This window comes from Sinocyclocheilus grahami, unplaced genomic scaffold (assembly GCF_001515645.1).
Source record: "Sinocyclocheilus grahami isolate Dianchi unplaced genomic scaffold, SAMN03320097.WGS_v1.1 scaffold306.1, whole genome shotgun sequence".
Taxonomy (NCBI): domain Eukaryota; kingdom Metazoa; phylum Chordata; class Actinopteri; order Cypriniformes; family Cyprinidae; genus Sinocyclocheilus; species Sinocyclocheilus grahami.
Window position 1 is genome coordinate 876,652 of NW_015505485.1, and position 10,053 is coordinate 886,704.

Below are 10,053 nucleotides of genomic sequence, written 5' to 3' on the forward strand. Positions count from 1 at the left end.
ATCTCACAAAGCGGCCCATTAGAATATCATTAAAAATAATTCCCACCTACAGAAATCGAATGGTTGGGGGGTGGGGAGTTGCGAGGTTGTGGTTAGAACGCTTGGTTGAGTGAGTGCATCAGACGAGACGACGACGAAGAAGTGCTGCTGCAGAGTTAGTGCATCAGAGAAAACCAAGAAGAAGAGCTGCTGTGCTGTAGCTTCAAATTTTTGGCATGTCTAGAACAATTCTTACAAGTATAACACGTTGTAGCTGGGCGCCGTGGACAGACGCTGAACGGTGCCGCTGGTGTGCCTACACTGATAGAAAATAATGTATTTGAATTTTAAAGATGCGGCGTGACGGCCAGAAACCAGAAGTGCTGCTGCAGAGTTAGTGCATCAGAGAAAACCAAGAAGAAGAGCTGCTGTGCTGTAGCTTCAAATTTTCGGCATGTCTAGAACAATTCTTACAAGTATAACACGTTGTAGCTGGGCGCCGTGGACAGATGCTGAACGGTGCCGCTGGTGTGCCTACACTGATAGAAAATAATGTATTTGAATTTTAAAGATGCGGCGTGACGGCCAGAAACCCTGTTTTTTTTTACCTCCGTGCCCAAACGTCTTTGTTTGGGCTTCCGAAAGCGGATGATGTCATGAAACAGTGGTTGAAATTAATTTTTTAACTCTGTTCCTGAGCATTATAACCCCAATTTGCTATTGTGTGCTGCGCATTTTACTGAGGACAGCTTCCACAACAAGAGTGAGTACAGTGCTGGATTCGCCAAAAGCTTTTGTTGAAAGACGGAGCAAGGGGCGTGGCAGTACTGAAACACCGTCTAAGCTGTTCGCCAATCACTGGGACAGCTAACCAATCACAACACATTTTGTTTTTCGGAAGGCGGACCTTCATCAAAGCCGGAACTAATTGAGCCGTTTGTGCCAGGATGGGTAGAAAGGTATTTTAATAATGTAAAATATGTGAAAAATAATGTGTTTTTTGAACCATCAAGCATGAGAGCATGTTCTAGTACACCCCCAAAACAAAATCAAGACTTTATAAAAGAGCATAATAGGACCCCTTTAATATCCTAATGATTCTTGGCATAAAAGAAAAATCAATAATTTTGACCCATACAATGTATTTTTGGCTATTGCTACAAATATACCCCAGCGACTTAAGACAAATGCTATTGACAGAGCGTAACCTGTATTGAATAGAATTGTTTTCAAGATATTCTTCAATCTTTGACAGAATTTAAATGTAAAAAGTGTTGTAAAAAACATTCTCTAGGATGTCCTGTTAGGGTCAGAGCCATGGCCAAGTGGAGCTGTGGTGCTCATGTGGGTCATGCAAGTTTGCATCGGACCTCTTTACGGATTTCTACCCTTTCTCAAGAAAGTGGCCAAAAGCCAAAATAGCATTTATGCCCATTTAATCTGAATCAACAAACTTGCAACAAACTTATCCTCTTCTTATGACACACCTGTGCTCCCTGTATTGAATAGAATTGTTTTCAAGATATTCTTCAATCTTTGACAAAATTTAAATGTAAAAAGTGTTGTAAAAAACATTCTCTAGGATGTCCTGTTAGGGTCAGAGCCATGGCCTAGTGGAGCTGTGGTGCTCATGTGGGTCATGCAAGTTTGCATCGGACCTCTTTACGGATTTCTACCCTTTCTCCCCATTTCCCTTCCTCAAGAAAGTGGCCAAAAGCCAAAATAGCATTTATGCCCATTTAATCTGAATCAACAAACTTGCAACAAACTTATCCTCTTCTTATGACACACCTGTGCTCCAATGGTCATGTGCATAAAAAGTAACAGTGGGTGTAAAAAGAGCTGTTGACAGCTGTACAGAGAGGTTTGGAAAAGAGATCTCCCCAAATCATTGAGGATTAATTGACCGTAGAGACAATCTGGGTTTTCTTGACTTTTCAGCATGATAGCTATTGGCTTGTGCTAATTGCTTCAGCAAACATCTTCAATTAAATGGTCAAATCTGGAAAAGCCACTCACAAAAGTGCACACATGGCAGTGTGGTTTAGTGGAGTATTTGTCATTCTCCAATTGTAAGTGAGAGCGGATGATCCAAAACCATCAGCGCTCTGGCACAGTGAAACACAACGGACACCACATGTGGATCAGGAAGGTATGTGTGTTTCAGTGAGTGTGTGTGTGTGTGTGGTGCTGACAGGCTGTCAGTCAGACAGTCTCCAGTGCTTTGTTTAAAAAGCAGGTCTGATTCTGACTGTGTGGTCCTGCAGTCAGCCAGATAATTGTGCTGACACACACACACACACACACACACACACACACACATAAAATCTGTTCACATGCTTTACACACTCCTTTGTACATGCTTACACTTATGAATACATGTAAATAGCAATGTATAGACCATAGAGCAATTTACTAAATTATACCAAAAGGAATGCTGTCATTATTTACTGTAAAGCTTCGAAATTATAAAAAAAGAAAAGGTCAAAATTGTTAGTTATTGACTAAAATTGGCTGTTTTAGCTCTCCATGACATGTTCATGAGAGAAACAGTGATTTGTGAGTGAGTCATTATGAGCTGAATCTTTAAATGAATCAGTGGATCACATTCAAAAAGTTTAACTCACTAAATCTGAATAATCTGTTCACAAAGATTATCAGTGAAAGATTATCAGTAAACCAATAATTTTTTTAAAAATTAAATTAAAATTAGGCCCATTTTGTCACACAAAGAAATCATATGTCTTAAGATTTGGAATATAGTTCATAAGATGTATAGACTTATGATGAACTTATAGTGCAACATTTGAAGCTTGACAGCCACAGTCCTCATTCACTTTCATGACAGTATATTAAAAAAGTAAGTAATAAAGATATTTTTCAAAACTTCTGCTTTGTGTTTAATGGAAGAAAGTCATACAGGATTGGAACGGCATGATTATGACAATTTTCACTTTTGCATGAACTATTGCTTTTAATGAGTATGTGGAAATGGACAAAAAGAGAGTGTGTGCTTTTGTGTATATGAGTGATCTTGAGATATTCATGGTGGCCAATGAGAAGCAATTAAGCTGAAGCGAGAGTAGACAAGTCTTTCAATATGACACCCACTGACCTAAAAAAATAAAATAAAAAAAACCTAAAAGTAGTGTGAGAGAGTGTGTGTATGTGTGTTTACCGTGCTGGAAGGCCTTGAGGGGAAACCAGAAGAGGATGACTGAGTGAAACAGGCCATTCAGACAATGAGCCCAGAAGACCTGCAGCAGAGTGGAGGAAAAAAAAGAGAGAGAAGAGAGGCATGAGAAAGACGATGGCCACCCTAACCCTGCCGGTGACCTCTGACCCCGGGCCTTTGTGTGTTCTCAGCGCTAGGCTAAGTGGAAGGTTTGTCAGGCCTCCCTGCTCAATGGCCACCCCGCTGACAGACACTTTGTATATCCTGTGAGTGAGGAGAGAGCAAGAAAGAGGGAGAGGGGAGGCGTGCCAACTATATGAGAGATGTCAGTAAGGGGTGTTTTTCTGCCATCTCTTCTCTTTTCCCTGCAGTGAGTTGCCTCATTGAATTTCCCCAATCGTTCCTTTGCGAGTTGTGAAAAAAACCCAAATCCTTAACGGATACTTTTAGTACAAACACAGACAAGTTTAAGAAATTAAGATGTATGAGTCTGTCGCTACAGTGCATGGTTATTTGGAAGCATGGAAAAATTATCACTTACACAGGTACGGCATAAAGTCTTTGAGTGTGTGTGACTGTATACAAGGGCATGTGGACGTGCCACGATGTCAGTAAGGGGTGTTTTTCTGCCATCTCTTCTCTTTTCCCTGCAGTGAGTTGCCTCATTGAATTTCCCCAATCGTTCCTTTGCGAGTTGTGAAAAAAACCCAAATCCTTAACGGATACTTTTAGTACAAACACAGACAAGTTTAAGAAATTAAGATGTATGAGTCTGTCGCTACAGTGCATGGTTATTTGGGAGCATGGAAAAATTATCACTTACAAAGGTATGGCATAAAGTCTTTGAGTGTGTGTGACTGTATACAAGGGCATGTGGACGTGCCATTTAAACAAATATCCTCCTCCAAAACCGCCTTGTTTTGAATTTACATTATGCATGGACATGGCCAATCAAAACACTAATGGACGATGTAGCATAAAACAGCCGTGAAATAAAATCAGGCCAGTCAAAGGTCCAGTTTCCAAACCCCATTTTCTTTTTTGGTGTTGATCTTTTCACCTCTGCAAAGTCTGAGATTGTTCACTGCCCACAGACACAACAGATTATTCCCATATTTATAAGTAAAACAGCATAATACTTGAGCTGAGAGACAGTCAACAGTATTAAAATGTCAAAAAAAATTTTTTTTATTAATTCACTAAAATAAATACAAATTTCTCCATATGAACAAAAATGTTACTGGAATGAACCAGATTTGGAGTGTCTGCTAGAGAGGTCCATTTTGTGAATGAAACTGGTTCTTTTTAATGAGTCATTCAATTCAAACTGGTTCACAAAGTGCTTTAAGGAATAGATCACCCAAAAATGTAACTGTCAGCTTCTATGCTAATTTCGCTCAAACACTGTATTATTTCTATCAGTAAGGACTTTATGGCAATAACTTCACAATATAGTTCCATGTGAGGAAAAAGACAAATTCTTTATTCCATTATCAACACAAACTGATTTCCTTTTAAAATCATTTTAAAATGTAATAAAATATGTATTTTACAACAAATGTTGTACAAATAAACAATGGTGTGGATGTATGGGAATGCTTGCAAGTCATGCAAATGAATAAAATATCACACACACTTCCCTTCAAAATTTGGGGTCAGCAAGTCTCTTATGCTACCAAGGCTGCATTTGATAAAAAAATACAGTGAAATATTATTACAATTTAAAACGGTTTTAAAACTGTTTGATATATTTTAAAAAGTAATTTATTCCTGTGATGGCAGAGCTGTATTTTTTTAGTAGCCATCACTCCAGTCTTCAGTGTCCCTTTTGATCAATTATTGCATACTACCTGGATAAATGTATTAAATAAACATGTAAAAAAATCTTACTGACCCCAAAAATGAATCTAACTTTCCAAATCCAACAGTGTGGTGGTCATGAAACCTCTTGAGGGGGATGGGATGCAGAGAAATGAGAGGAGAATGAGAGAAAAGAGGAATATCCTGAGATTGTCTTGTTCCGTGTTGTTTCACAGAGGCCCTGTACGACCTCTCGGCCTTTCTGCCCTGACCCTCTCACCTCTGCTATCGGCAAAGCAAAACAAAGCTCAGGGCTCCGGCCCTCAGACAGTCGGCTCATCCTAAACCCACAAAACACACCGCAGAAGGGCACTATGACACACCCCTCATATTCTTTGGAATTAGTGGTGTTTGCTAAGTTCATACTTAAAATAAAAATGTTCATAACCCATCCTGTACTAAGCTATATGCATTAATCCATCTGCAGTGATTGCACTTCAACCATCCAGAACATCCCAGCAACTGCATAGCTACACATTAAAACACTTAGAAGACTCTAGCAACCACATTGCAATGCCCTGGCAACCACCCAAAACAAAACATGATCCAAGTGCCATGTGAAACCTGTACATGGCACTTGGGAAACCTGCGTAAAGAAATAACCTGTTCTCACCCTCGCCCGGTGCTTTACACGCACAGTCCTGCAATGAATGCTAATGAAATCAATAAATGTTCATAATCATTTGTCACAGGGAGGCCCCAAACTCCTCCGTTTCTAAGCAGGTTGCTAAGAATGTAGGTGTGAATGGCCGTCTGTCCTGCCTGAAGCAAAGCAGTGCATTCTGTGTGACAGCTTAATTGCTTAAACTAACATGAAAGGATAAACATTATTTTGTGCCAACTATTGCCAGACGCTCTAATAAGCCTTCTCCAACTATGTTGGGCTACAAATAAAGCCAGAAAGGGACAGAATAAAAGAGAGAAAGAGGCAGAAAAAGGGAGGGATAGAGGCTGCAGTGTGTTGAATGAGTGTAATAACCACTATCCTGGTGTCTACTTGGGGCTTTCTCATTATTAGGGAGACTTTAGTGTCAAAGCAATGTAATTAAATGTGAAAGGGGACATGGTGGGTAAAGACCTAAATATTTCACACTCTTTGTTGCTCCCTGATCTATTGCATGATCTTTCACTCTCTGCTTCCACAGACTTTATTTACAAATAAAGTGTCTGTTCTGTACACAGATGGCGTGTATAAGTCTGAAACAGGGACGTAGCACATGCACAGCTGGTCCAATCAGCAAATAAAAAGTCATTAATGTCTCCAATAACATCTATATGAACACTTCAATATATATATATATATATATATATATATATATATATATTTGAACATAACATATAATTTACATTAAACAATACTAAAACTAATGCAAATCTCAGACTATTTCAGTAGTAGTAGTACACAAATATTTTAGACTGTTTTTGTGAATGAGTCAAAGATCTGACTCAAAAGAACAGTTGGTTCACAAATCAGACATTGTTATTCAACGAATGAATCCAGCATTTTCTACTAAACATCTAAAAACTCTATCATTGCCTCTTTTTTCCAAGCAAACCTTTTGTCCTCGCTACTCCATTATAGAGAAAATAACAGAATTCAGTCTATGACATACACAAGTTAGCAGAACATCATAGCAACCACACAGCAATGTGCTGAATAACACTTATAACACCTTGATACCATATAGAAATGCCCTGTCAACCAACCATTTTAAATTACATTACACAATACTACTTCTCTGCCCATTTCAGTCTGATTTGTAAGTAAATAGTTTAGACCAGTTTTGTGAACTGGTTTAATTGATTCAATAAATTTTTTTTTGTACAATTAGTTTATATATCAGACACTGCTATTCTAGAGATGATGAAAAAGAATCTTTGATTCACAAATTGGACAACGCTATTCCACAGACGATCTCATTACTTCCCTCTATACATCCACTAACTCCGTCTTTGCTTCCTTGTTTCCATGCAAATCTATCATTCTCATCATTTCATTACAGAAAAATAACAGAAAGCACGTTACGATATATCTAATATATATACAATTAACCCTTTTCCAACAAGAAACGGTTCTGTTATTGATTAATCCTTTTTTTTTTTCATTGAACACGTTTGAACACAAAATGATGGTGTTTGTGTTACAAATGGCCAGTAAATCGGTCTTTCCCTCTCTTTCTCTCCTGACCCCAGGGGTTGTGTTGTCTGTAATCTGTGTCAGTGTGGTGGTAAATGGGTCTCCACGCCTATGGAGCAGGGCCGTGAGGTGACACCAGCGCAGACACGCCGGAGCTGGAGACCAGACAGCTTTATTAACACAAAGAGATACAAAGCCAGCAGTCACAGACACCAAGAGAGGATGGAAATATGCTTGTCCTACATAGACACTAACACTATCAAGGTCTGAAAGTGAAGGAGTTGCATAAAGAACATCTATTATAATTTTACTAGGACATTTCTAGCATCATAGGGATCTAAAATCTGGTTAAATGCCCTTAAGATTAAAGATAAACTTGATTATAACTTTTATTAATAACATTAACAAACATTATTTTAAATAATGCTTTAAAGACCAAGTAAATGTACATACAAAAAGTAGGAAAGTCAAAAACCTTTGCCTTATTTATTTTTATATACATTCATATATTATAGACTCTGCGTGCACAATTTTGAGTTTATATATACAGTTTTGAAAGACTAAATTAGGAGTGTCTTTATACGTATACCTATCAGACATTGTGGACAAAGCTTCACATTCATACTGGCCTGGAATAGTTTATGACCTTCTAAAAAGGGAGATGAACACTCAAAAGACATCTCAGATAAGCAGAAAGGCTGACAGAGAGGGACAGTTTAATGGATGGCTAAACCAGCAAGGTACTGCTGTTGACCTGCATTTTTACGGTGTAGAAAGTCGTAACAAGATCTGTTTGTTTAGTGGAGTTTTCAGCCTGGGTGCCAAACTGTTCACCAAACAGGTCAGAAAAGTGTACTCAGCATGACCTGTCTACAGGGTCGTTGTCATCATCATCATCAACGGAAATTCACTAAATCACTAGTTTATTATCTATACATTTATCTCCAAGAGATTCATTACCTTATGGCATACATTTTAAGAATTTTTCAGATTATAAATATGTGTTTCATCTGCTATTTACATCATTCCTTAATCAGTGGGCTGTTCATTTCATCAGTGCAAACACTGATGGAGATTCAGCTAAACTTAGATTTATACTGCATGTTTGAGTGTATTTACCTTGGTGTTGAAGCCCATTGCATTCTGGGAGGTTTTGTAGAGTTCAGGATATTTAAGCATGTTCTCTTTCCTGCAGGAGCGTTCGAAGATGCCCAGAGTCAGAGGAGGCAAAGCAGTGAAGAGCTGAATAAACATACAAACGAAAAAAAAAAAAACTCAGATAATTAAACTGAAAGGCAAACTGTTATGCAGATAATATAATTTATAATACAAATAGATATTAGGGACCCACTGCAATGTCTTTCCCAAAGATATTATCTTAGGATATTATTCCAAGATATTATCCTAGTCCTCATTACAGAAACTACTTTGTGATGAACTGAGACGATAAACTGTTAAATAAAACAAATAAATGCAGAATCAATACCTAAAAATACAAAGCATTCTAAAGAGAACTATTTCCTAGCCTGAGCAGCAGATGTGTTCCCCCTTGTCTGCTCTTTTCATTTGCTTGCTTGGTGCAGCTCAATGAGCATGAAACTATCTAGCATTTATCATATTTGCACTCTCCCTCCGTTTGCAAAAATCATTCCAAATGTGCTCTAACGTTTCTTTGTGCAGCAGCTGTTGAAAGCGAGAGGGGTGGTATTATGGTCCAGAGAGGGTTGCGGGGTCAGCCATAAGTGTCTCTCACAGGCCCAGCTGAAGTTGCCTGGCTGTGGCTGACACAGTCACCTGGGCTCTTCCATTCAGGGGTGATTTCAGCCTTTTTTTGCATCCAATGGACCCCCTCTGACGCGATGGAATTCCTCCTCTCTCAGATAAAGAGAGAATGCGCCAGGCCAAGATATTACTGGCCTCACAATGCCAATTATCCATTATACAGGGCTGATGGGAAGCAGTGTTCAAATTTTTATTCTTTGTTCAGGCGTAAAGATATAATTTCTTGGGACAATCAGCGAGTTGGGTGGCTCGGTCATTTTTCCTACTGCCTAAGTTCCCAAGTTGTTAATGCAAAATGGAAAAACGTACTCCACCCGGAGCATTTTTTTCCTGAATAACTTTCCTTCCTGTTGAAAACATGTTAATTAACAGCATCAATTCCTATCACCAAGCCCTAAGGCAGCCCAGTTCACAGGACTCCACCCAAACGGCCATGTGTGTGTATTTAAATGTGTCTGGATTCAACCTGTTCCTTTATCATCCACCGCTGACCTGTTTAATGCAGCTCTTTGGGGCATGAGCGTCTGTTGTTGCAGCACATTCAGGACATAGTTCTGGGCACGGAGGGAATAAGGACTTGACAAGCAGTCATAAATAAGAGGGAGATTTTTCAGGATGGCGCTGACATGGGTTGCAGTAAAGGAGCCGTCTGGGGTGCCGCGGCTAATGAGTTTCTTGCCTGAGCGCGACAGGGGAGGCGTTTTAACACATTCCCTCTCAAAGTAATGAAGAGGGGAGAGTAAATCACACTCAGACAGATGTGTGAATGCAAACACTCTTACCACGTTGTACAGGCCGATGCACCAGCGCTCGAACAGAATCTGACCGGAGAAGCCATTCACAAATGCAAACCAGATCTGAAAGACAAAAGACAACGGAATGGTAAACGACTCATCCATGCGAATATATAAAACGGAATTTAACATTTGACCCCATTAAGTAAAACACATTATTAAAATAAACCATTGAAATATATTAATAATAATAATTTAATTTAAATTTATAAATATAAAATACAATTAAACTATTACATGAAATTAAATTATCATTCAAAAACAAGAAACAAAACCAGTCTTTTAGTACATGTAATGAGATGCACTGAAAAAAAAAAAAAAGGGGG

The 10,053-nt window shown here is 38.7% G+C and overlaps 1 protein-coding gene across 1 annotated transcript in view; it reads right to left on the reverse strand.

Moving 5' to 3' along the window:
• LOC107601453 (probable phospholipid-transporting ATPase IA) overlaps positions 1 to 10,053 on the reverse strand; it is a 143,000-nt gene that overhangs the window by 15,226 nt on the left and 117,721 nt on the right. The window contains exons 28-30 of the mRNA XM_016293637.1: positions 9,716 to 9,790; positions 8,271 to 8,393; positions 3,158 to 3,236 (exon numbers count right to left, since the gene is read on the reverse strand). Coding sequence (XP_016149123.1) covers positions 3,158 to 3,236; positions 8,271 to 8,393; positions 9,716 to 9,790 — 277 coding nt within the window. The remainder of the gene's footprint in view (positions 1 to 3,157; positions 3,237 to 8,270; positions 8,394 to 9,715; positions 9,791 to 10,053) is intronic.